The following is a 27,792-nucleotide window of genomic DNA, read 5'->3' as shown; positions in this document are numbered from 1 at the left end:
AACAAACAAAACAAAGAAAAAAACAACAACAATTCTGAAGAGCTTTGAGAGAACAATTGTAATATGACAAAGAATGCGACAAGAAAATCCTGTTGTATTTTATCTACCTTGTTTGAGTGAGTACAGCGATTACTAATAACAAGAGGCCCATGGGCCTTGATGGTCACCTGACTATCATGAGTGTCAAATAACAATGTCACTTTCGCCCCACCTGGATCTGGAACTCTGATTTAATAACAAAATTTTTCATTTGGTGAAAACTTTATTATAATTATAATATTCATCTCGCTTATGTCCTCTCAGCTACGTTAAGGAAGGCCTGAGTTCACATTTGTGATGCACTGTATGGGAAGTTTCATTGTGACGTCATTAAAAATTTCACAAGCAACAAAAATCTATTTAACTACATGATAATGCATAAATGAAAACTTGCATTCATTTATTTTATCAATTATTTATAAAAGAATGTAAAATCAGAACATTTGATAGCAAATCTTTTGTCAGAAATGACGTCACTAACCTTGATTTGACGCAGTACAAGTGATCCAGAGGAGTGGATCCATTGGTTTAATAATTACAAAAATGCTTAAATAAATATAAAACCATCGCAAATGTTTAAATCTAATCAATAAAATTGAAAGTCAATAATTTATTTGAAACACATATGTAGATTATTATTTTATCTAGGTGCTATGGAGCCGCACAACGACAGAGAATGTCAAGAATATTGCTAACACGATAATTATATTCCTAATTAACCTCAAAAGTGCAAGGGCATAGACTACACTGTTTGTGCTGAAATACGGAATATCAATTGCATATATCATGTATATTTTAAAAAGTGCTGGGAGCTGATTATGGTCGGTGTAGCATTATATTTATTCATGACAGAATTAAAGCAAAGTTGGAATTTTTAGCTATTGTACGCATTTTCAGCAAAATTACGAGCATTTCCGAAGCAGTTCAAACTAGCTCCCAGCACTTTTCGGGTAGCCGATGTAAATCTTTTTTAATGTGTAACAATTTTTCTCTCCAAAAACATGCGTATGCCCTTGCACTAGTGTCATTTTCTACATTCAGCTTATCAATTCTATTTTTATACCAGTCACGTGACACACAGCTGATACATGCGATATAAATGGTACTGTGTGCGGACCCAAACCTATCCATTATGGATATCTATATTACCTTTCCTACATGTAAACAGTTACTTTGTTATAAAGATTTTTAAAAATAATACATTTTAAGAAGGTACTTAGATCGCATTTTTCATTTCCTTCCTTATAAGGGAAACGTAGCCCAACCCTGGGGTTCGATTACTGGATCCGAGAGCATGAATTTTTGCAGAGTGCTTAAACTGCTTATTATACTCATGCAAATAATTTGTCCGCTAGAAATGAAGATTTTACAGAAAGTAATGAGTTTACAATTTAACTTCGACCTGCATGGGCCTGACCCTGGTGGACAAGGGAGCCATAAATTTTTACAGTTTTGATAAAGGGCTAAGTCTTTATTATTATTATTATTATTATGCAAACAGTTTGTCTGCCAGAAGCCTATGGGTAAAAAAAATATATAGGTTTTCCTTTAAAAGGAGGATTTTAAACCGAATAATACCATATTTTCAATAAATGACAAACTTAGCCCCACCGGAGGCTTAAACCATGGGCCTTGTGGGCCTAAATTATACAACGTTGATAAAGGGCTTTGTGATAATTATAATCATTGAAACATTTTGCTTGTTAGGTGCCAGAGAATAAAAGAAATTTTTCAAAAATTAAGAAAATTTTATGATACGACCGACAAAGTCCCACTCTATGGTCTAAAACATGGACTAATAGGCCATAAATTTTGCAGTTTTGGTGAAAGGATAATCATGCAAACAATTTGCCTGCTAGATGTCATTGAGTAAGAAAAGAATTTCATAAGATATACATATTATTAGGTTTTAGACACTTAGAGGGGTACTACGAAAATATATATAGGGTCCTTGAAAAAATGGGTAAAGCGTAAGTGTCTACATAACGAATTTATTTTGAAGAGGATTTTCCAATTCATTTTGTCGGTTGTCGGAGTCAAGCAAACCGTTACGTAACAATTGTTTACATTTGATATCGTTTGATGCTTATGTGACGGCAGTTATTAGGCTCCTTGCGAGTTCAAGTAAAAACAACATTTAGAATTTCATATTTGGACAGTAGGGCACTGCAGGGGGTATATATTGATTTGATATGTGGTCAGTAAGTCACTTGGAGGGGGCATATTACCAATTTCATGTAAGTGGACAGCATGATTTGGTTTTATACAATATTCTTCTCAACCATTGAAATTTCAATATTTTTTTCAGAGGCAGGATAAACGCATTTTCAATAAATGGTCAACTTAACTCCACCCCTAGAGCCTGATTCATGAATCCAGTGGCCATGATTTTCACAATCTGTTTAAAGGGCTCATTGGTTAATATAATATTGCCAACAGATTGCTTGATGCGCAGGGTAAAGAAAAAATATAACTGGTTCAGCTCAGCTAAAATATTTAAAGGCTTACACGGTCGACACACATTCCACTCGTAAATGCTTGTTTGGCCTAATTAGGTCTTAAAGTTATACTTTAAATCTGGTTTTAAAATTTTCATCTATTCAAACATAGGTCAGATGTAGCGTTGGAAGCAGTTCTAGTAGTGTACAAGTATCATTCATACAATATAAAAGCTTAGGTCAAGACAGGGCTTATACTAAGGAATAAATCTAAGTCTTTAACTTGTGAAAGTCATGCCGAAGAAATAAGGCCAGATGCAGGATATGAAACACTTAACAGGTCTGGTAGTGTGCAATCTCAAATCCATCATTTATACAAATTTGATCCATGATGGGTATTGTCAGGGTAGGTCATAACTGGGAATGAACATGCACTGAAAACTTCAACCTGTTCTATCATCCAGAAAATTTAGATTAGATGCAAGATCCGAATTAGGTCTGGTATTAAAAAAAAGTGTATTCCTAGATGCCACGACTATGCAAATTTGGTCAGGATTGGACTTACAGTTTCTTTAGAATAGACATGCTCCTTCAGCTTTGAAATCCATTATGACGCCGACAACAGCTAGGTGTATAGTATAAGCTCATCTCAACTTAATCGAGGCAAGCAGGGAAAAATCATCAATTTGCGCAGTAATAATCGGATTTAAAAACAGCACAACCAGTGCTCAAAATGCAAACAGCATAGCCTCATTTTATTTTAAGGAGCAGAAACACTAGTTACGTCACAGAATTTTTTAGAAAGTTAGATCATATATCATATCTAATGTCTGAGTGTATTTACCTGTTGGTTTCGGTGGACGACTTGATGGGTCTATGGTTGATGTCACATTAGAAGGATCATGCATGTTACAAAGATTCGAGTCACAACATCCGCCATGTAAATGATACGATCTTTCGTTGAGCGTTGCTTCCACTTCACGTTTGGTGGAATCAAAACCGAAAAGACTGTGGCAGAGCTGAACAAGATGGACATACAATTTATATGACTTTTATTCTGATTTGAACATATGGCAAAACAAGCATTTGCAAGGTAAATGTTAAGTATGACGTACCTCTTTTTCTGCGCAACCGGAAGTGTAAGTTGAATGAAAATCTGTTGTATATCTCTCTGCTGCTATGCAAAGCTGTGCGAAATCAAAAGAAATTATAAGAAGTTGACAAAAAGCAAAATAAATCTATTTCAGAGTTCATGTTTCACTTTATTCTAACCTGGTTTGTCGTCAAGCATTGTTGGACTTTGGTACAGCCTTCCGGTGTACTTTCTTCGTTGCAGTGATAACATGTAACCGCTAGAATAAAGATATAATTGATCATACAGCTGTAGCATGCAACTGATTAAAGGAAATATTAATTTAAGTCTGATTTCAAATTATTTTAGTTTTTGTACATTAGAAGTACCGCTGTAGATGTACAAAAATAAAATTGGTTAAATTTACACAACAAATTGTTATAAAACAAATTTATTTTACAAAGCCAACAAATACTTGAAATTATTGTAAAACTTTTTTCTATTATTTATGAAAGATCGATTGTAATCGTTTATCTAAGTGGAAAAAATAACCACTTTTATTTAGTATAAGGCTAAATGACCATGCACTTACTCTTTGCGGCATCAAATGAAATTGATTAGCCTGATTCAACCCCTCCAAAATAACTAAACATTTCTTACATTGAAGTGTAAGTAGCAATTAAAAGTTTTGTCATTTTTGTGATATTTATCAAGAAGTCTCTTGACCTCAGCATTAGAGTTTGATCTCTTGTATCAATTTCTAATAGTTTCTTAATCACTAAGAAGCTGAGATAGAAAGTAAATCCTTCAACATTCTTGATTTGAGGTATCAATCAAATTCAAAAAAATCATGAAGCTAGATGTTTGATTTAAATTTTCCTGTTTATCGTTTATTTTCATGGTTAACAATATTTCACTGTTGCGAAAACATTCATTAATTATATGTTAATCTTTTCCAAATAGTACTTTTGAACTGTTGGAAAAACTTTGAAAGTCATAATGGATTTCAAAAAGGTCCATCAATTTTGATTGAATTACAATTTATTGGAAAACATTTTGAAAAAAAAAATGTGTAGCTTTGAAATGACTACGATTTAATTATGAATTTGATTTTATTACTTCTTGGTTAGTATTTCGAAAGTGCATTTCATTACAGAAAAAGCTCAAAAAATGCAAACTCAAAGAAGTTGTCTTCTATACTTAAAAAAGTAATATGCCTATGCTAAGGTAATCCCATTTAAGTTTGATCATTAGTAAAATTTTATTCACTGATATACAAAAATCGTAGTTTCCTGAAAAATGTCCACAGAAACTTACGACAATATCGACAGGTGTCCTTGCAGATGTTGGCGATACAGGGGTCGTCACACATATCCCTCCGCTTGGCAAACATTTTCTGGCACGCAATCTCATTTACGTCATGACATTTCTTAACTTGATCTGCAGCATCTGTACATTACAAACAATGACACAGCATCTGTACATTACAAACAATAACACAACATCTGTACATTACAAACAATAACACAACATCTGTACACTACAAACAATAACGCAACATCTGTACATTACAAACAATAACACAACATCTGTACATTACAAACAATAACACAACATCTGTACATTACAAACAATGACACAGCATCTGTACACTACAAACAATAACACAACATCTGTACATTACAAACAATAACACAACATCTGTACATTACAAACAATAACACAACATCTGTACATTACAAACAATGACAGAGATCTTATATATACTTTCTATTTATCAACTGTCCTTGTAAAAGAAATACAGATAATTGTATTAAACATGTGAAAAGCTCATTTGATGTTCCAGTAACTAAAAAATCAATGTTTTCTTGTTGAACTTATTAGTTCTTGTATAATTTTTCATGTGACAAAACAATAAAGGTAAAATGATTTTCAAAAAATATTGGCATTTTAAAACATTGACCATAATAAATAATAATTATTTATTATCATAATGTTACTCAGAATAGGGAATAAGGACTGAATTTATTTTGAATTCTACTTGAATATTGTTTTTATACTTTTCTCATCTCGCCCAAGCAAAACTACAAGCCCGTTCGCTTTCCAGTAGAAACAAGATGTGTTTATGAAACACTGATGTCTTCGTATGGCAACTTATAACAAAGGTTAAACTTTCTCAAATGCAAATCAAATATGTTGGTACCCAAAGTAAGGTCTTGTCTCGAGGAATATACCTGTGAAATATGAAAGCCCTAGCAGCAACAATTGAATAGATAAAGAAAAGGTTTAAGTTTTTCAAAAGTAAGTCAAAAATGAAGGTCAAGGTCAAATGGTCAAAATTAATGATGCCTTAGGAAAGGCCTTCTCACAAGAAATATACAGGTGAAATATGAAAACTTAAGCACCAATCGTTCAAAAGTTATGACCAAGGTTTAAGTTTTTCAAAAGTAGGTCAAACTCCAAGGTCAAGGTCAATGGATTACAGTTGTTGGTATCCAAAGGAAGGTCTTGTCACAAGGATTACATATGTGAAGTATAAAAGGCTTAGCATCAACTGTTCAAAAGTTATGGCCAAGGTTAAAGTTTTTCAACAGTAGGTCAAACTCCAAGGTCAAAGTCAAAGGGTGAAAGTTGTTGGTATCCAAAGGAAGGCCTTGTCACAAGGATTACATATGTGAAGTATGAAAGGCCTAGCACCAACGTTCAAGAGTTATGGCCAAGGTTAAAGTTTTTCAAAAGTAGGTCAAACTCCAAGGTCAAGGTCAAAGGGTCAAAGTTGTTGGTATCCAAAGGAAGGCCTTGTTACAAGGATTACATATGTGAAGTATGAGAGGCCTAGCACTAACGGTTCAAAAGTTATGACCAAGGTTAAAGTTTTTCAAAAGTAGGTCAAACTCCAAGGTCAAGGTCAAAGGGTCAAAGTTGTTGGTCCAAAGGAAGGACTTATCACAAGGATTACACATGTGAAGTATGAAAGCCTTAGAACTGATTATTCCAAAGTTATGGCCAAGCTTCAAGTTGGATAAAATTTTGCAAAACTGGGTCAAACTCCAAGGTCAAGGTCAAAAGGTCAAATATGGTGGTACCCAAAGAAAGGTCTTGTCACAAGGAATACACATGTGAAATATGAAAGCCATAGCCCCAACCAATCAAATGTTATGGGCAATGTTAAAGTTTTTGCTGACAAACAGACAAACAGACAGACAGACGGACAGGGCAAAAACTATATACCCCCGAATCTTCGATACAGGGGCATAAAAAAAACACCGTTTGACTGGACACAAGGTCATTCATTTACTAAGTGACAAAACTAGTTATGCTGTATAATACTTTTTGTAAGGAGAATGTCGTAAAACTCCAAGAAAAACTGTACTATGATTTAGTATAATTCAGTCCTAGCTACGTCAGAAACTATTTCATGCAGTTAGTAAATTTTATCAATCGATACTATTTATCATTCGCAAATTCCTATTTCGTTGGTGTGGTTATCTTGATCAGGATTAATCATAACACACAAGCGATGACAATAAAGCGGCAAGAAATTAGACAGTGTTAGAATGTAGTTAATATCTGCAAGTTCTGTTTAAATCGTACAGCGTATTAAAACAGATCTTTTAAAAATCAATACAGATTTATATATGCCTGTATCTATTGAAGATAGAGTGAGAACGGCTCTTTTATAAGCAGGATAATAAATTTTCTCAAAAATACTAGGATTTACTAAGTGTAAGGTGTGTAATGACCAATGTCTGTTGAAATTCAATTTTGGATTCCCTGTAGGTGCTGAAAGATAGTGAAGAATCTGTGAAATCACACTCAAAGCAGTCAATATATTTATATATATGAATTCACACTTAAATCACGGCTACACTTACAATGACTCGCTTACATTTTTTTTTAAATCTTATAAGAAATATTTGGTTTAGCATTATAAGTGTCCAAACAGAATTTTGATAATTTTGAAAATTCTTTGGACGAAAAGGGAACCAAAGAAACGTTGTTCCTTTTCTTACTGTGGTAAGATTTAAATTGTAGGAATGTTTGAATTCTTTTTCATCTAAATTATTTATTTTAACAGTACTTACAAACGATTGAGAGAATAGTTAGAAACACGAGTCCCGCCATTCTTAGATTATTCCTGAAGGCCGTCGTGACTGAGTTACCTTTATCTAGACCAGAGATAACAGTAAGTATTCAACCAATACATAAGACAAGTCCTCCTCTAATATAATGTTGTAAAAGTATCACTTCTTACAGCATTCATGTTTATCTATATATCATAAAAACTGAGAAAGATTCAACGCAGTGGAACGCAGTTCAACGCAGTTTAAGTATTTGCAAGAGGAATGATTCGGAGCTATTGGTCAGATGAAAGATTAAGATCATACACTAACCTTCAAAAATGTAGACATAAGAGTAACATTTTTTTTTCTATCAAATTACTTTTATAGTTTTTATCGTGACATTTTGCTAATGTTCCCCAAACACATCCTGTCACTTACCTCAGACCGAGCAGAGCAACTGAATGGATGAGGTCAATCACAAAAACAGAAGTAAATGTAGTTTACAATGATGACAAAACAAGATATACCTGTTCTATTATTTTTCAAATACTTAAATACACACTTTCATGTCAAAGCATTAAAAGATGCTCAATGTGCCTGCTATGCCATGCTAAAAGAACCATATAAAAGGATGACTTCATACTCTTGATCAAACAAACTTGACATTGTTTCAAACAGCATTTTTGAACTAATCAAAATATTAATGTCTATATTCGAATATTAATATTAATGTTTGATTACAATTACACAAAACAATATCCTTATTGTCTTTGCCTGTAACGAATGTATGTTGTGAAACAATATACAAACTAAAATATATAGCCTGTCATTCTTTATTTGTATAAGAATTGCCCGTACATATTATTTCAGCACGCAGGCCTATAAAAACGGTCAACGGTTTCAAAAAAAAAAGGGGGGGCAACTTCCCCCCCCAAAAAAAAAACCTGAAGAGCCATAAAAAAAAACTAAACTGACCGAAAGGGGGGGGGGGGACTTCCCAAAATTATCTGACAAGCAGATTTAAAAAAAAAGGTATAAAAAAAAAGGTAATTTACTGTCTAAATCCTGCAGTTTGCCAGTACTCGACCTTACATCAAAATGTTGGGAGCCAAACTGCATCTAAATGAAAATTTACTATAGCAAAATGCTATACTCGGAAAAAATGCCCCCCCCCCCCCGCGTTCTACGGGCCTGGCAAGAAAGTGCCAACATTTACATATTTGCTTTGCACTCAGACAATGCATGTTGGGATTCTTTACGTTCTATGGCCCATGTGACAAATATAAAGCTCGATTTGAATAGCTTCATCTAGTACAATTCTCTTTTCTGCTTGAACTTTCAGTAAGGCGTGACATTCTCGACGATACATAATTAGCGTCTCTCAAATGGCGATCTAGATTCTCATTTGTTAAGAAATTAGTAACATTAGCAACTTAAGATTGTTGTTAACAAACGATGAAATGACACAAGGCACACCTCTTTACTGTAAGAGACGATGTAATTGGTTCCTTGCGTCACTCGTTCACGTCTGACCCATTTTTATCCCATGTGTATTTCACCTGTGAATGAAAAGCTGTGTAAATTTCGGTATTGATGAGCTAATCTGCCAACCAATGAGAATCTAGGTCACTATTTGAGAGACGCTTATTAAGTATAGCCGAGAATGTCACGCCTTACTGAAAGTTCAAGCAGAAAAGAAAATTGTACTAAATCACATTTACTTATGACGAACTCAATCTAAAACAATCCCGTACAAAAGGTTACCGGGTAGTGTTCTAAATGCAGACTGGGATATTGCTGGGAGAGGTGTGACAGCGCAAACACAAACAACACTTTAAGGAAATAAATGAGAATTAGTTTTATTTAAATTATGTAATTAAAACACAAAACTTAACAAAATAATAGTAATCCTTTTATAATTGTTTTTTTCATCTGTCCATCTTTTTTAAATTCATCAATAATGAAATGACGCAACCAAAATGACAGAAACGCGGGGACAAGGTGCAGATCCATTTTTCTTGACTTTCATTAGTACTGTTTCAGGAAATTATATTGTTGTAAAGGGGGGGGGGGGGGGTAATCTTGGCTGATCGATGTCAATTCTAACTTGAATAAGACGTTTTATAAAGAGCTGTAGATTATGAGCAATAGTAATAATTTCATGAAAAGTCATAAGATTCATGGACTTAAAAGATAGTTACATGAACATTTAATTAACTGGTTCGATTTTCCTTATTTACAAATGCTTCTGATCAGAAAAAAGGAAAGTTTGAACACCTTAAGGAAATTTATACAGTAAAGTCAGTAAACTTTTTTTTTCTTTTTTCGTCAGTCAATAGAATACTTACACAATAGAGAATTTGAAATGCAGTGAATAATAAAAGAATATTTTCATTATTAACTTTGTACGAAATCTAAACGAATGTCAATGGATATAAAAATATAAAAAATCAATAAACATCAATAAAAACATTTAAGTGACAAAAGAGAGAGAGAGAAAGAAGATACTGTGGTTTTTTTAAGAACAAGCCGTGAATTTACATATCAACAAATTTGTATTTTTGGCCAATGTTGCGGATTTTGATTTCCAAAAAATAATATGAATCTTCAGTAAAGAACATTTGGAGGAGAGGTAAATGGGACCCAGAAAGAAGAAATTTGAAGATGTCATCTATCTAGCACATTGGCGTCCTTAAGTGATGTGAAATAAAGGACAAAGATCACTATTCCACTGACGGCTAGCACGGTTATTGTGATATACACAGACTGAGGGTCGTAATTTCCGGCGGAAGTCGTGTCAGTGCTGGGGTTTCTCAAGCAGCTCCACTTCGTCAAATATACATCTACGTACTTTCTGTTCAATCTTTCTTTGCTCTCAACAAGTAAATTCTGACAGTAAGTATTTATCTCATCAGCATTACCGAGGAATTTCATTATGCGTAAAATATACACTATCGTAAATGAATGTACCCTAGTTCTTTGCAGTATTTCCCTCCTTTTCGAGGGATTTGTACACAATGAGGTGGTTATTTTACTGGAAGATTCATTGGCTCCCATCCTTATTAAGCTACTAAATGAAGACAACTTGAACAAGTTGATAAAAGTAATCACTCTGTTGTAATCTTCTTCGCTCAGGTCTCCGGTGCTCTTTACAGACATGGTGATGACCATAGTCTGGCATCTGGAACTTTTCCATCTAATCCTGTCAATATTAACCCTCTCTGCCAATGTTAAATTAACATTATTCTGAAGAAGGTTGTAGACAAAGTAGATACTGCTGTATTTTATGTGATATTCATCAATGGGAAATAATGAATCGACCTCCATTTCTAAAGGTTGATTCCAGTTTCTTATTAACCGTGTATGACAGTGATCTCTAAATTTGTATGGGCAAATCGACTGTAAAAAAAAGAAGAAGAAAAATGTATCACATAATTAATTCTTTAAATGTACTCAGTAAGACTCAGTTATTCACTCTTGCACATATTTTCACTTACCTTATCTTGGTACGAGTGATTACTGGAACTATCCATGAATCCTATGTAAAGAGATGTTCCGATTTCAACAAGCTTTTTATAAATAATACCCATATCTGTAGCATTTTCTGGCATCGGATAACCATGCATGTCCTCGAAACAGTGTGCATTTCTATAAATCACGGAGGATATCTTTTCTGGCCTCATGTAATTGTTACATTTGCTACTGAAGTCTTTTGCCATCTCTTCTTGTCGCAAATCCACACAAAGTCTTGGGAATGCGCGACTGTCACTTTTAGGAGAAAATATGAATCTGCAATTTGATTTTACGATAGACATGACGAGATTCATTAATGGTTTCTTAAGAGACGAAAATGTCAAATCAACATCACAAAGATCATAGCGAAGAATGACATAGATATCCATGGGCAAGAAAGACGAAACATTATTACATTGCGCAATATTGTCGTCAGCAAACACGGTTCCGTCCTCACTAACAACAGGTAGAGATATGGCGTCTCTTTTGAAAGCTTCTCTTCCCGGACAGGATGTTACAGTCCAGAATGAGGGGAAATTTTTGGGAGCAATACGTTGACATTCCCGTTTTGGGTTTAAGCTGAGAGCGCTGTAAGAAGAGTCTGTTACGTCACCACAGCAGTCTCTATAGAAAACACAGTCAGAATCGCAGTAACAAATTGGAGCCATCTGAGACATTTCCTCTTTACAGCTCCAGGATTCTGTAATTTTCTCCTGGCCATTATCGCCATCTATTTCTCTTGCACTAGAATTAAATAGAAGAAACAAGAAAAGCCAGCAAGGCACCATGTCTAACATTAACGTATCTTACTTCATCATTTCAGTGAATGACAGTGTTTTACCTGTAACCTGTTTTGTCAAATGACAAAAATCCAATACTCCTTCGACTTTTATAACTGCGCTATTCTAATAGATATCATTTGTAAAAATATTTGACCAATAATATCTGTATGTATATGAAAAGACAATGGTGTCTGAAAGTAGATAATACACTTTTTTTGTAAAAAAAAATTCCTAAAACTATGAATAGCAACATTATTCGTAGAAGATCGACCGTTTTAACCCCTGCTATAGTAAAGATATTCACTTTTATAGCTGCGCTTTTCTAACTCATATCACAAGAAGATATATCAGTAAAAATATTTACATGATTATATTAAAAGAAACAGGTGTCTGAAAGAAGAAAATGCACATTATTGATAATCATTCCTATAAACAACATCCATAGTGATATAAATCACGACTAAGCAACTATGAGAATCTAACAGTAGATTTTTTTCCCTTTTGAAGTCGACCCGTGAAACCTTTATGAATAGCATTTTCTAGATTAAAATCATAAAATAAATATTTAAGATTTAATATTACTTGACTGGATTGTTATTCAGCTGAAGAAAATAAAATTATTTTAACAATATTTAATGCTAACAAACCTGTTTTTCCAATCATAAAATCTATATGAAGTTAGCAACAAATGAATCATGGCTCAATAAAATCAGGAAAACCGACGATATTACACGCACCTTTGAAGATGTGAATATCAATCTATATAAGATATTTCAAGCACATACCAATTGATTCCTTCAAAAGTTCAATTATATGGGCATCAGGGTCAGTGTACGAACAAGATTCATGAATTTCAGTAAAACTACAGTATCTTTTGTCACCTCTATTAAACCCGCGTTTTATAAAGCTTAGTACATGCGTATTATATAGTACATACTTTTAATATCACAGTCAACTGTTCCTTCACACTTTCTTTTTGATCCCTTTGTCATCTATATTTTAAGAAGAAACTCTTCTGAAAAGGTTTAGAAAAACTTGACGTCGGTCTTTGAGGTTTGTACAGGATTAATCGATATGTATTTTTTTTTTCAATCGAACTACTCGTCCATTCGAAAATGAAGAAAATGCATTGGGGTTTGGGCGGGGGAATTTGTTTTGTCCTCTCATGTAGATATGCAGTTGACCCTTCTTAATTCTTTCTCTTTGATGAGAATTGATTCTGTATAGCTTTAGAAAGAGGCTTAACAATGTTCTGCATGGAGACAGGCGCGTGTCACATGTCGGAAACGTATGAGAAACATGATAAACCTGTCTGTATTCTGTGAATAATTCCTTAAATACAGTATATTTACTTTATTCAAAATGGTGATTATCGGCCATAATGTTCGACAAGTATATGTGAAAAAAAACATGGACATTGGTGTTGATTGTCGCCTTAGTAACGAGTGTATTCCGACAAATGTTCAGGGACATAATCCACCTGTTTTTCTTTTTCTTTCTTCCTCATGTTGACCCGTTACAAAACTATGGCCCTAATAAATATCTTCGATGTATCCTTTTTGATTTTATTTAATTCATCTTGGGTCATTTACAGTAACTACCTTTCTAAAATATATTTTTACATATTAAGGAAGCTCTAAATACTAATGAAAAATAATTTTTGGACTCTGAGAAAAATATCAAGTAAAGGGGAAAATATTAAGTGTATCTAACTCATTTTCATCATAGGGTATCTGCCTTATTTCTCCAGGAAAAAGGCTGAAAGATATTGAAATTTTGTGAACAGAAATCACTGTTGTTTGCGTACATTGGAAAATTAACTAGAATTAATGTATTCAATTACTTAATCTTGCTCTAATATAACATTAAGAATATTTAATTCAAGTTATATTTAGAGTACGAGTTTCCTACTGTATCGGAGATACAGGGCGGGGCTTAAGGCGAGAGCGATCATAGCTCGAGCCGGGCCCCGCCCTGTATCTCCGATACAGTAGGGAACGAGTATTCTAAATGACTTGTGACATGACCTTTCTTATGACCTCGCTAAGAGTTAGGTTCACTTTATGCATAAAATGGCCCTGTCCGTATATCAATTAATTGACTATCACCCTCTATCCCATTTCATATATTAAAATAAAGTAGAGACTTAGTGCTTTCATTTTCTATAACAAAATTTCTTTTTGAGTATCCAGATATTGGAAAACAGGCTTTGAGAAAATGCAATGTTCTTGAATTTTGCAGAAAACGTGCGTATTTGACTACCTTCAGCAAAGAATTAAAATATGAGCACAGCCCACGATCCAAAAATTAAAACATGTTTTGTGATCTTCAGAAACAGATCTTTCATTATGTAATTGCATATTTTGGATCAGAGGGTGTGCTCTATATGTAATATTGAAAAAATATCTCAACTTTTGGCCATTTGAAGGGGAATTTACAGGATTTGGGAAAAATGACGCATTTTATGACGTCATAATGCATTGACTAGAGAGAAAATTACGTCATGTTCAATAGATACACGGTCATCAAGGGTCCAAGTTATAAATATTGCATTTTCAACCAAAACTGAGCAGTTTCGATTTTTCAGAAATTCTCAGGGCCAAAAAAGGCCCTAAGTGGCTCTTGCTCTTTACATGTGTATTTGGGTATATATCTCTCAACCAATCAGATGATTTTGCAGAAAGTTGATTTAGTACCCCATTTTTAGCAATCGCAACTGAAATGCCGAGTGAGGTGGACGTGCAGGTATCTATCAATTTAAATAATTATTTTTATGAGATGCATTATATAATGTGTTTTCCCAAAATTTAATCTACATTTGATTGCGTAGGTTTTTTCTTTTCTATTTAGCTCTTGCTGACTTTTTTAAAAATCTAAGCTACGAATTTAGTGCAAAACATTTTGATACATAAGAATCATATATGGGAATGTATTTGAAGCAAAAATGTTTCGGGAGGTTGTATTCTGAGAGAAATGTCCGACAATGTCATCGACCGGTCGTCATACATGTGTATACAAAATTCTTGGCTCCAAATTGAAATAAACAGATGTAATAAAGGGGGCATATTACCTTCATGTTTGAAACAAAATGTAGAAGAACCAAAGGCAGATCCAGCACTCACTCGCGCGCGTCGGTATCCCCCCCCCCCCCCTTTCGAGTTTTTTTTTTTTTCTTTTTGGCTTTCGTAAATTATGTTTGCTAAACTTGTATACACTTATAATTTATCAACATGAAACGATCATGCACATATAGTGTCTGGCCTGATTATGAATCTACCCCCCACGAAACCCCCGACTTTCCAGTTTTGACATTTTTTTCGAAGAAAACCATTTGTGTACTGCCCCCACTCCCTCCTTTTTAATTTTTTTTGAATCCGCCACTGGTAACTTTACGTTGTAAAATTCTATTCTTAATTCATCCCAAATTTTGAATAAATACTAACAGCGCTAACATGTGATTTGAAGGATTCTTAGATCTATATCATTTAAGATACGGATTCAGTTTTCCGTCATCGCTAAAAATAAACCGTACTGTATATCGTTGATATTTTGCAGATACAGTACAGTTTCTGCTCATTTGCATAAGAAACGCCCACTAAATGTGTTCTGTATCGCAGTAATTGTACGGCTGACTTCAAAGGAAAACTCGCCGGGTCATGTCACAATACAAATTGTGTCATTAACTTAATTCCTATTTATTCTAATTTTCTTCTAAGGAAAGGTCACTCCAACTGAAAAAAAAACTACCCTTCTAATAGAACTCTTTAGTGTGCAGTGTTTAGAGCTTCCTTAACCCAACCATTAGGCTTAAAACCCCTCAACTTGGCATAATTATGAGCATTTCAAATTAGATCAAGAGTTACATGTTTATTATAGAATGTCAAGGAGTAAAGGAAATAATCAGGTTACCAGTTTTTTAGTATCTCTTTGTTATCAAACAAGATACAGATATGCGTAAGCAGAATATGTAACACGTATACAAATTATGTTTACAGCAATAAAAACCAGGAGGTTTGAGTCTATCGTTTAGAATGTTAATGAAATAAATGAACACAGTTTACTTAATACGCCTACATTTTAGTGATGTACGTGTAGTGCATTTGCAATATGTGTAACCGCTTACAATTTAGAACAGTGCAGATGCTAATTGTAAAACAACTAACAATTTGACAGTCTGAAGCCCATGCACGATTTAAAAAGGGTTCTCAAAGACATTTCAGGAACCCTGCTGTTAGAATTATTACAAATTCGGGTAGACCTTGTTGCGCATACGTTGCGCACGGTGTTGGTACTATAAAATCTGACTCTTTAGATGTCGTAAAGAAACTGGCGTTTTCAAGATGTTAAAGTTATTAGAAATTAAAAATGAAATTAATTATTTTATCCAAGGTAATAAATTATTCTAAAAATTCTCTTTTTAATAATCTAAAATGATTTTAGTTATGATATGGCTTTATTCATTATTGGTTATTACGGCGAAATTCCCGTGTCCAACGTTTATTATTGTTCGCTCTACAAGATATAAAAAAGGTCCACTTCTAATCCTCTAAATTAAATGAAATTTAGGAAATACAATAACATGTATGCATTCGTTGTGATATTGTTGAACTTTTAACATCATTTTCTCAATTTCATGAGTTTGGGCTGAATCTACAGTGCGTAAGTAAAATGTCCAACAGAAAAAAATCGTTTCCTAAAGTTGACATTAGCCCACATGGCGATGTGTACTAGACATAAATGCCAAACAAAGATAAATTTTGATGAATAATCCTTAAATCTTTAAAACTGTGTCATTACATGTAGCTGTTGCAGACAATTGTATTGATTGATATATTGGCACATTTAAAAGCCAAGTTTGTCATGATCAGCCAATATATCTCCAATATCTTTTAAACTTCCTAGTTGAATGAGCTGTTTTTATAATTGTCCGTCATTGTTCGATTATCTGTCTGTTTGACAGAGGCATCCCTATAGATTTGGAGTTTTAGTGCTTTCAATTTACAAAGGAAAGCAAACATGAATATTCAAGAGGTAAGTAATAGTAAACTCAAATAAATTGTCACTTATGTTTTGTAAAACTTCTGCAATACACGCCTCTAAATACACGTTTTGTAAATGATGATAAGGCCTAAAAAATCAATGGGGGCCAAGACAAGTTGGTACATAGCTGAACGATAAACAAATGATAAAGACTCAAAGATCTAATCACAAAGAATCAGAACTGGTCCTTTTTCAGTATGGGTAAAATCTTATTTTTAAAAAAATGCACAAACTCAGTCTCTGTGTGTATTTTCAAAACAAAATCGAATATCATTTTTCTTAATTTAAAAACACTACAGGGGAATAGAAATATTTCCAAACAATGATAAACAGCTTGTTAACAGATTAAAAACAAAATGTGTTTGTGAAACATTGATGCCCCCGTATGGCAGCTTATGTCAAAGATTCAAGTTTCTCAAATGCAAGTCAAACTCCAGGTCAAAAAATCAAAAATGTTAGTACCCAAAGAAAGGTCTTTTCTAGAGTAATATACCTGTGAAATATGAAAATCATAACACCAACAGATGAAAAGTTATGGCGAAGGTAAAAGTTTTTCAAAAGTAAGTAAAATATCAAGGTCAAGGCCAAATGGTGCCAAAGGGAAGGTCTTGATTCTTAAATCTTCGATTACGGGGGCATAAAAACACTAGCAGTATCCTTGCCAATAAAAAAAAAAAACTTTCTAAGAAAATGACAAGAAATTTAATTTAACTTTCTAAGAAAATGACAAATTTAACGTTCTGAAAAAAAATGACAAGAAATTAAATTTTGTATTGTAATTTCCACAACGTATTTTCGCGACTTTATATAGAGTACAATATGTATGATGTATAGTATTTATCTCTTTAAAAGGATATGGATTTCATTCAAATAACAAATAACAAATCCTCCAAAATAAATTTCAAAACTGGTATGTTTTAATCAAAAATTCTGAGTGTGTTCTTTTATAAAAAAACAAAAGCTATAAATTTATGGTATCATGTTCATAATTAAATGCAGATATTCATTTCATTGTCATTACAGGACCTTCTTACACGTGAATACCAACTCCAGAACAAATCGGATCCCAGTGTGCTGTCCGAGTTCTACCTCCCGGTTCTGGAGTCGCTCGTTGTCATAAACAGTGCCCTGGATACTTTGGCTCAAGAAGGGGATGGAAGGAATAGGGAAAGAGAACAAGTGTATGTCATAAATTCTAGTGAAGATGATCATTTAATCTACTGATGAATGCAAAACTGAGTTGATAAAAAAATAAAGTTCGACTTCTTCATATTTGTTATAATACAATAGCCTAGAGAGAGAGAGAGAGATTAGATTAGATATAGATTAACAATGGGTATCCAATGCAATGAAGGTTGCTTATTTTGAGTACGCTCGGTTACGTATACCGCAAACAGTATAAAATCGCTAAAATTCAAAGCCATTTAGATTACAGAACTCCACAGCATGCTTGATACATTGCTATCGAATTTTTATGCCCCCGGATCGAAAGATCCCGGGGGTATATTGTTTTTGTCCTGTCTGTCTGTTTGTCTGTTTGTCTGTTTGTTTGTCTGTTTGTCCGTTTGTCTGTTTGTCTGTCTGTCTGTTGTCAACTTTAACCTTGCCCATAACTTTTGATTGGTTGGAGCTATGACTTTCATATTTCACATGTGTATTCCTTGTGACAAGACCTTTCTTTGGGTACCATCATATTTGACCTTTTGACCTTGACCTTGGAGTTTGACCCACTTTTGCAAAATTTTATGAGACTTTAACCTTGGCCATAACATCTGAACAGTTGGAGCCTGGGGTTTCAAACTTCACATGTGTATTCTTTGTGACCAGGCCTTCTTTTGGATACCAACAACTTTGACCTTTTGACCTTGACCTTGGACTTTGACCTACTTTTGAAAAACTTTAACCTTGGCCATAACTTTTGAACAGTTGGTGCTTAGGGTTTCAAACTTCACATGTGTATTCTTTGTGACAAGACCTTTCTCTGGATATCAACCACTTTGACCCTTTTGACCTTGACCTAGGAGTTTGACCTACTTTTGAAAAACTTTAACCTTGGCCATAACTTTTGAACAGTTGGAGCTAGGGCTTTCATACTTCACATATGTAATCCTTGTGACAAGGCCTTCCTTTAAATACCAACGACTTTGACCTTTTGACCTTGACCTAGGAGTTTGACCTACTTTTGAAAAACTTTAACCTTGGCCATAACTTTTGAATGGTTGATGCTAGGGCTTTCATACTTCACATATGTAATCCTTGTGACAAGACCTTCCTTTGGATACTAACCACTTTGACCCTTTGACCTTGACCTAGGAGTTTGACCTACTTTTGAAAAACTTTAACCTTGGCCATAACTTTTGAATGGTTGGTGCTAGGGCTTTCATACTTCACATATGTAATCCTTGTGACAAGATCTTCCTTTGGATACCAACCACTTTGACCTTGACCTTGACGTTTGACTTTTATTTAAAAAACTTTAACCTTCACCATCACTTTTGAACAGTTGTATCTAGGTCTTTCAAATTTCACACGTGTTTTCCTCGAGACAAGATCTTTCTTTGGGTATCAACATTTTTTATCTTTTGGCCTGGATTTTGACTTGCATTTGAGAAACTTTAACCTTCAACATAAGCTGCCATACGGGGGCATCAGTGTTTCACAAACACATCTTGTTTATTTTTCAATCGACATCACTCGACACAGATGATCAAAACTTTTACAATTTTATGAATCGATCCTGATGACATATACTTCGCTCAATGTACACTGTACATAAGTACATAAGTAGCTGCACTGTTGCATTCATCATACAGACACCAACAAAATTATCTATAATGTTCTTCAAAAATGATTTATGTTTGTTATCCGTTTCATTCCATGGCAAACCTACTTCACATCACTAGGTTACACCGAGTCTGTCTTTCTATATATGACATATATGTACCTCTCTACTCTAATTGTTCCGGCACTTCAGCCTATATTTTGGTGTTTTGAACTCGTTATATAGGTGACATTTTATTTCTATGAGAATTTCTGCTTCATAGAAGAGATGTTGTTTAAGGTTGATTCTAAAAGGCAGTATGGAATTTCAAAAACAATTAAACGAGTTCAGGTGAAAAGATGGCATGCAAATTATCTCTTTCACAGTATTTAAAGCTTTAATAGTAATACAGATATGTGGTTTGTAGCATAAATAATATCATTTAGAAACATCGTTGGTCACAAGTTAAAATTGCATTAACACTTAAAGATGCATTTCATAACTATCCTAGTGCTAAACATTCAGATTTTTCTCTGTACGTATAAAATGATGGCAGGCCCGTAGCAACGACGGTTTCAGAAGTTGGGGGGGGGGGGGGGTTCCAACTTCTCAAATTATCTGACGAGCTACAGAAAAAAACCCTATTTAACTGTTCAAATTCTGGAATTAGCCAGTGCTCGACCTTTAAATTCAGCAACAAAAAGTGTGTGTGTGTGGGGGGGGGGGGGGGGGGGGCAACCAGCATCTAAAGGAAAATCTACTATAGCAAAATACTATACTCAGAAAAAGTTGGTCAGCAAATAAAAAGAATTCTATATCCAACTTTTGTAAGGAAAGCTCTCGAGCAAGTAAATTAAATGAATAATAAATATGATTAACCTTTAACACAGGCAACAGGTCATAGAGGAACAAGTAACACAGAGTCTACAGATCGTGTCCTTTTGGACGGAGTGTGCGGACGAGAGCGTCAGGGAGGGAAGCCTGTCCCAGTGGGCGGTGAGACAAACATTTTCATATAAAACACAGTCTCAAGGGGATGCAATAAAACTAAATACATAATTGTCATCAGGGAGTAATTGTCAGTTGGGGTATCAATTCTTTTCTGTTTCATGTGCATAGTGTCTTTACAAATCTTAGAATACGACAGTCTTCGAAAATGAAAACAAAAAAGTATCGGCTGCTGTTGATGACATAATTAAAAAAACGGAGCAGGATAAATCCGGATTTCTGGACACACTGAAGAGCAGTGTAACCGTGGTAACTCAGAAAATTAACTTACTGATGGACATAGCTCTGGAAAGTTCAAGGAAGTGAGTCCTACTGAAATAAAAATGTAGTATTGCCTCTGGTATGTAAATATATAAGTAAATCATGTCAATTTTCAAATATACCATATACTACTAACTTTGTACAAAGTCATAATACATTTTGCATTTATATGCAATCTATGGTTTAGAACGACAGTATATGTTCATCTGTACTTTCATGTCACAAAAGATAAAATTCACTGTCATTCATGTAAAGGAGATGGGTGAACAAGCCGTGCAGAATGTCTATAGCATCAGATATGTAAAAAATCGTATTCATTTTGTGATTTTAGTATTTAGAGTTAAGTTATCTTTATTGAAATTTATGAAATTTTGATAAAACTCTTTTCAGGAAAATTTTCTCGGCAAAAATTATTTTGTTATTAAAAAATAATGTGGTATTCGTGGGGTTCGAACCCCTAGTAATAAAATTTTCCTGTGAGAGTAACGCGCAAACCACTACGCTACACAGCTCCTGATGATCGAATAGAGGTATTTAAATCATGGCTGTGATATGACCCTTGACTTAAGGACAGATGATACAAACATTTTTTTTTCTTTGGAGGAGACTTAATATCACCTGCCCTGGTGAAGATGCGAATAAATGTTGTGTCACAAAAGTGTATTTTTAAGGTATAGTGGGTCTTTGCTCCAAAAAATGTATGTTTTTACGCAAGCTCTGAGGATAAACTTTCAAAAAAAAAAAAAATGGAGCGAAGACCCACTCATATCGAAAAATTGTGTTAACTTAAAGTATGAGAAAATGATCTTTTTTGCTCTCTTTAGTGTGTGTGTATGCTATTTCATAGTGAAATAATTTCAATCTTTGTGAGATCTTTGCAAATTATGGATATTTTATATGAAGTGTACTTAAATGTTAGATGAAGGAAAATTTTGTTATACATGTAATTGAGATTTAATTTTTCAGCTTCATGTTTGTCGCACTATAGGCACTTTGCTCCTCTTGTTCGCCCATCTTCTTTAAAATATACCTTTCACAGACTGTTGAAGATAAAATTAATGTTAAATCCAATCCTACCATTTACACATAGATTGAGTATATCTTATCTTGTAAATAGCCCTGTTCAATTGTGTAATAAAACACTATTTTAATATTAGATCCTATGATTTCAGAGGTAAGTGTACGTCCATTTTTATTTGTACTACATTTATAGATAGCAGTGTTTATAAAATAGAACAAAGACCATTTTCTGTAGCGAAAATCAGAATCAGCTTTAGAAGAAAAGCATTGAGAATCTCTATATAGCATAAGCATGAACTTATAAGCATGAAATAGCAAATAATCAGCATGACCAGAAAGACGTAGCACTATGTATATCATTATATACATGTAATAGCCAAAAAAGTTTAAAAATTCGTATGCACGACGCATTTTTAGAACTATAAATTACAAACTCGTAATAATATACCACTCTGGTTTACCTCATTTTACCTTTTATGATTTCTTTCTTTCTTATATACCTTAGGAATCCATCTGTTTAGTTCGCAATTTTGTATCTGAGCACTAAATCTCTACCATCAACAAAAGATTTTACATTACAGATTTATAATTTTTCTCTTGAGTGTGTTAAATACTGTTAAAGAAAAAATACCGCAGAGTATTGACGATGAAATACCTCAGTGTACTGATTAGAAATCGTCTTTTGATGCCGCTGCTAGCAGGATTACTTGTCTGTCCCTGACCTGCAACATCATACATGTATATACCGTATTGTTTTCATGAAACCTCTATAGACTACGTACATATCATATAAAACAACTGTTAAAGTATGCTAAACATACGTTCTATTTTATATATATATATATATATATATATATATATATATATATATATATATATATATATATATATATATATATATATATATATATAAAGCACTAAAAACCAACAACACTGTATATCCTGGAACGCAACTTGCTACTTCAAGCACCATTTAGGCCCCTTAGCTGGTTGCGTTTCATTGACGATATAGAGATGAAGTGGATGGAATGTCGCGAGAGCCTCGAGGCATTCATTTCGTTTGCCAACACCTTTCATCAGTCTATCGAATTTACAGTAGACGTATCTAATTCGAAAAACATATTCCTAGATACTACATCTACCCTGACTGAAGGTGAAATCGAGTTCAGTCTCCACACGAAACCCACAGATTCCCATCTGTATCTTATGCCAACTAGCTGTCATCCTCCACACACATTTAAGGATGTGCCTAAGGGTCTAGCCACCAGAATTCGGCGCATCTGTTCATCCCCTGCCTTATATCAAGAACAAAGCGGTCTCCTTAAGTCCCACTTATGCAAGAGAGGCTACAATGCCCGCACCGTACAAACTGCTATTGATGAGATGGCGGGACATGACAGGCAAAACCTATTACGCTACAAGGAAAAAGACAATAGCGGCAGGGTCCCTCTGGTAACCACGTACCATCCCGTCCTTAAGAACCTCAGCGGTATCCTTCAAAAGAATCTGCCAATTCTCCACTCAAATAAACGAATGGCAGAGGTCTTTAAGGAGCCCCCATTGGCTGCATACAGACGCCCGAGGAACCTGAAGGACATGGTAGTAAGAACCAGATTGGACAATCCATTACCTAACGGGGGCTTTAAAACTTGCTCTGACAGAAGATGTCTTCTCTGTAAGTACAGCTCTGACACAGACAGTTTTAACAGCCCCGTTACAGGCCGCAGCTACAAAATACTAGGGAATTTGTCCTGTCAAACAGACAACTGCATTTATCTCATCAGTTGCAAAGTTTGCTCCAAACAGTATGTTGGTGAAACAGGAGATCTCCGCAGGAGGGTCAATAATCACCGTTCTACCATTAGGACCAAAAATCTCAATGAACCAGTTGGGGAACATTTCAACCTTGAAGGTCACAAATGGGAGGACATGACAGTAGTGGTTATTGACCATAATCCAAGATGGACAGACGCGCAGAGAAAAGGCAAGGAAAAGTTCTGGATGCACAGACTGAAGTCATTCCGCCCTAATGGTATTAACAAACTTAATGACTTCACCAGGATGAACGTGAACTAGACCCAATCCCGGATTGTAACAAACAAGTTCATTCTCTCTATATAGTGTAAACTTTACCGTTAATTCGTATTAGTAATCCTGGAACAACCTACCCAAATATTTACAGCTCACATTTTTGTTTATTTCTTTTTTCCGATTTCCAAATTTATAATTTATCCAAATTCATATTTCAAAATTGTCCTTCCATATAATCTTTCTTTAATTTCTTTTTATCATGTAGAGTTACGCTATTTTGAGAGAATAAGACAATGTACGATTTACTGTTGGCCGTAATTAATTAGCGATAATTAATTCGTTCAATTATGTAAATCACACTTCACCAGACTACACCCGATAGACCGGACGCAATTCATAGCGCTCCGGATTTCTTTGTTCACAACTGTTTATAAACTCCAAATTAAACATGTAACATTGTAAATATTTAGTGTTTGGTGGTTTAGTAGTAGTGCTAGTTGTTTTTGCTTCTCTATTTCCTTTGTTTTTATGACTTCTTAACTTTTTTCTTTGTCCTGAGGAAGGGACAGGTTGTCCCGAAAATTTGACAATTATTATTGTTCGTGTCGTTGGTCATTTTTAGTGCTTTATATATATATATATATATATATATATATATATATATATATATATATATATATATATATATATATCCTGTAGTTGCATGAAATGAAATACATGTATTTTATCATAAGATTTCAATGTTACAGAAACCTGATCAGAATAGAGCTTGATGGTCGTGTATCTGAATCTGTAATAAACTGTGTAATAACTTGCCCGTGGGGATATCAAGAGCGTGTGGAAAAAATGCCATCGCTAGATACTTTTCAAACAATGGAGACTAACATTTACTGGTTTGAAAGCGACATTGAAGGACAAAGAAAAAGGTGCTGCGTCACACTCGGTGTTGGACAACCAATTACCTTTTATGTTGCAAGCAAAGCTGTTAAACATATAGCTGACACAGTGCTTCAGGCAAAGGTACTATGTGATGGAAAATGGAGTCTATCCGAGACTCAGTGTCAGGTAAAAATATCTCAGACTTTACCATGACGTCACATTCTAGTGTCAAAATGCGCTATTATTTAGGAATAATTACCTTTGTTTCCTGGTATTTAGGGTGAGTACGTCATGTTTCGATCAGAAAAGGTGGAGGCATTTTTTATTCTTGGAACACCTAAAGAAAGAGACTTCATTGTGAATCCCACCGGAAGTGAATACATCCACAGGACGGACAGGCGTGTTCGATTGAATATACCAGAAGGGGCTGTAAAAGAAACGGAAAACTTTAAGATCACGGTACATTAATATTTATGTTTGCTATTAAAATTGTAAAAATTTCAATAACTTTGGTTGGTTTTGTTTTCAGCATCAGCACTTTTGATCTTCCTTAGTCATGTAATACTATTTTACAGGTGTTTCCAGTAAAAGTGGAAGAAATGAAAAAAAGAAAAATAATGTTCCCAGAACAATATCAGTTTCTCTCTGTCACAAAGGGAATACACGTAGAGGCAAAAGAACTCAGCAAGGAAGTTGAAGTTCATCTACCAATGGAAAAGCTTGACGAGGCCGAAGAAACAGACAATGACTCACTAGATATGGAATATGTGTATTTCCATATAAATGGTGACAAAGTTACTCAACTGAAAAACCAGCCCATAGAAAGAAGAGGGGATACTATCATTACAAATGTGGCAAAATTTAGCACGTAAGTCCTCAAGGGGAGAATGGGGAGGGAGTTATTGCTACTTAAGCTAGACAGCATTATACTTACATGTAATAGTACTGTAGATTTTTAAGACTACTGGCCTTATCAGATGTTCAAATAACACGTTTTAGGGTGGAGGGGAGTGTGATAAATCTTTTTCATTATAAGTTAACATTTTATAATTATTGTTTCTAGTTATATAGGTGCCAGGGTTAGGCGCGGAAGTGTAGATAGCATAAGCAGCATGGAGGTCCTCATATCACTGGGATTTATGTACCATTGTAAGCTCATCACATTTCTGAAGAAAGTTTCCGAGGAATACGTCCAAATCTGGTGCGAACTGGTCAAAAAAGAAGACTGGAAATCACTAGAAAAGAAACGCTTGGAGGAGCATACCAGTCTAAGAAAACTTAAAGATTCTGATTCAAAGGACATCTTCATAGCGGAGCGTCAGCGACTTCGAGTTGATGTGACCGGAAATTCGTTTGTTGGGCCAGAGGTTCCGAAAAATTCGCTTTTGATAACATTCTTTCCAATAGCGGAAGATAATCACATTTTTCCACCTCTTCGAAAGAGAGGGGGTATGCATGGCGTGGCTTTTTCATCCATCACATATAGCATGGATTCAGGGAGAAAGATGGCTTTACATACCGTAACTTTTGATCCATGGAACTTACCAAAAACGATCCGAAAGGTTCCAGAACTATCTCTAAGGGCGTCAACGCAATCTTCAAATTCAATACAAGAATCAAAGCCTAAGGAAAATGTAGTTATAAAGGCCAAACCAAAACCCAGTGAACGTAATTTGAAACAAAGTTCAGATACTCAAAAAGACCAATCAAATGTGGCCTCGTCCTCTGGGTCTGAAGCTACACGTGCACAGGTGGCAATTCCATCGGGTCAGCAGGCGTCTCCCCCAAAAAAGAACCAAGGTGAGGAAATCATGCCTGAATCTAAAAAAGATGCATTTCTGTCTCTTGTATTCAATCTGCTTATTTTCTATTTTCCTATTTCAGACTATTACCTACAACATTTTGAAGAGTTCTTGGAAGACTTTAGCATCGCATTTGTAAAGGATAAATGTCGGGAGAATGGGATAGACAGTTTGGAAATCTTTCTTTTGCTTGGAAAAGACGACCTTATGAATGTTTTAGGCTTAGTTCTGGGAGACAGTTTAAAATGCATACAGGCCCAAAAGAAATATCGTGAATTAGACATCTGAATATACTCATATATTTATCAAACTGTATAAGGGAGTAGCCAATACTAATACCAAAGAAAGAGATACTAAATATATATACTAAGATATGTACTAATATGGTGTTATTAGCAGGCCTGTGGGAAGCAATTAGTTTGGGGGACACAACCAAACATTTTCATTTTTTTTTTTGAAAGGGGGAGGATACTACCAAAAATTCCTTGACAAGCAAAAAAAAGGGGGGGGGTCATCAGATGTTATTATTGAGGAGGCACAAGCATAGAGTAGCTATGTTTTCTATAGTATTCTATATATCGCCTCCCCTCTCCCCCCTCCCCCGATTCCTAGGGCAAGATTAGTTTAGATAACAATAAGATATCTAAACTTTTATTTATTGCTTAAGGAAGGCATTTACTCAGATGACGAGAGAATTGCACTAATAACCTTTTGTACAAGACGCATATGACTGGTGCTATTTTTCATTTTCGAATAAGTATATATAGGTCAATGACCTACTTTTCTTGGTTGTGATTTCTAAGAAAAAAAAATCCCATCAACATGCTTAAAAGCTTGCACTATGACCAAGTTTTTCTTTCTCAACAAAATAGAACAAGTATAATGGGACTCTTTGAATAATGGAATATATATAAAGGTTACTAGTCTTAGATCATTAAAATATTATTGCACGAATTTAATTCCTCTGTCAAGTTTCTATACCCTACCCATTTTTATTCTAATGTTACAAAAACAAAATTGAATGATGATAACTCTAGACTATTTATAGCCTCAGTTAACTTGTATTGCCCTGGTGTTAAAAT

The 27,792-nt window shown here is 34.5% G+C and overlaps 3 protein-coding genes across 5 annotated transcripts in view; 1 reads left to right on the top strand and 2 right to left on the bottom strand.

Annotated features, from left to right (window-relative positions):
- Nucleotides 1-25,295, bottom strand: part of LOC133176487 (uncharacterized) — a 117,502-nt gene extending 92,207 nt beyond the window's left edge. Inside the window, exons 1-6 of one of the 3 annotated variants that reach the window (XM_061311605.1) lie at nucleotides 25,168-25,295; nucleotides 7,635-7,718; nucleotides 4,867-4,998; nucleotides 3,750-3,829; nucleotides 3,593-3,664; nucleotides 3,322-3,496 (exon numbers count right to left, since the gene is read on the bottom strand). In XM_061311605.1, the coding sequence (XP_061167589.1) occupies nucleotides 3,322-3,496; nucleotides 3,593-3,664; nucleotides 3,750-3,829; nucleotides 4,867-4,998; nucleotides 7,635-7,674 (499 nt within the window). In that variant the 5' untranslated portion in view covers nucleotides 7,675-7,718; nucleotides 25,168-25,295. Of the gene's footprint in view, nucleotides 1-3,321; nucleotides 3,497-3,592; nucleotides 3,665-3,749; nucleotides 3,830-4,866; nucleotides 4,999-7,634; nucleotides 7,719-22,653; nucleotides 22,721-25,167 lie in introns of all 3 variants that reach the window. The other 2 variants (XM_061311606.1, XM_061311607.1) reach the window with 2 other exon arrangements.
- LOC133176410 (uncharacterized) lies at nucleotides 10,267-11,914 on the bottom strand. Its single transcript, XM_061311534.1, has 2 exons — nucleotides 11,111-11,914; nucleotides 10,267-11,012 (listed from the first exon to the last, which is right to left on the bottom strand). Exons 1-2 carry the CDS (start codon nucleotides 11,912-11,914, stop codon nucleotides 10,281-10,283), a joined length of 1,536 nt encoding a protein of 511 aa, XP_061167518.1. The 3' UTR covers nucleotides 10,267-10,280.
- LOC133176409 (uncharacterized) lies at nucleotides 16,925-26,998 on the top strand. The gene is made up of 9 exons (XM_061311533.1): nucleotides 16,925-16,939; nucleotides 17,972-18,129; nucleotides 20,600-20,705; nucleotides 20,847-21,019; nucleotides 24,779-25,094; nucleotides 25,188-25,367; nucleotides 25,484-25,776; nucleotides 25,972-26,708; nucleotides 26,793-26,998. The coding sequence occupies exons 1-9, from the start codon at nucleotides 16,925-16,927 to the stop codon at nucleotides 26,996-26,998; spliced, it is 2,184 nt and encodes a 727-aa protein (XP_061167517.1).
- The last annotated feature ends 794 nt before the right edge of the window (nucleotides 26,999-27,792 follow it).

This window comes from Saccostrea echinata, unplaced genomic scaffold (assembly GCF_033153115.1).
Source record: "Saccostrea echinata isolate AGI-Se365-2 ecotype Australia unplaced genomic scaffold, CSIRO_AGI_Sech_v1 ptg000075l, whole genome shotgun sequence".
NCBI lineage: Eukaryota > Metazoa > Mollusca > Bivalvia > Ostreida > Ostreidae > Saccostrea > Saccostrea echinata.
The sequence above is the reverse complement of the archived record's forward strand: the minus strand, read 5'-3'. Positions and strand labels throughout refer to the sequence as shown.

Excerpts from the sequence above, each read along its gene's own strand:
- LOC133176410 (XM_061311534.1), bottom strand. The coding sequence starts at position 11,914 with ATGGTGCCTTGCTGGCTTTTCTTGTTTCTTCTATTTAATTCTAGTGCA. Across the intron at positions 11,013-11,110 it reads ATCACTCGTACCAAGATAAG|TCGATTTGCCCATACAAATT; the intron begins GTAAGTGAAAAT and ends TTTTTTTTACAG.
- LOC133176409 (XM_061311533.1), top strand. Across the intron at positions 21,020-24,778 it reads GCTCTGGAAAGTTCAAGGAA|AAACCTGATCAGAATAGAGC; the intron begins GTGAGTCCTACT and ends TCAATGTTACAG. Across the intron at positions 25,368-25,483 it reads CGGAAAACTTTAAGATCACG|GTGTTTCCAGTAAAAGTGGA; the intron begins GTACATTAATAT and ends ACTATTTTACAG.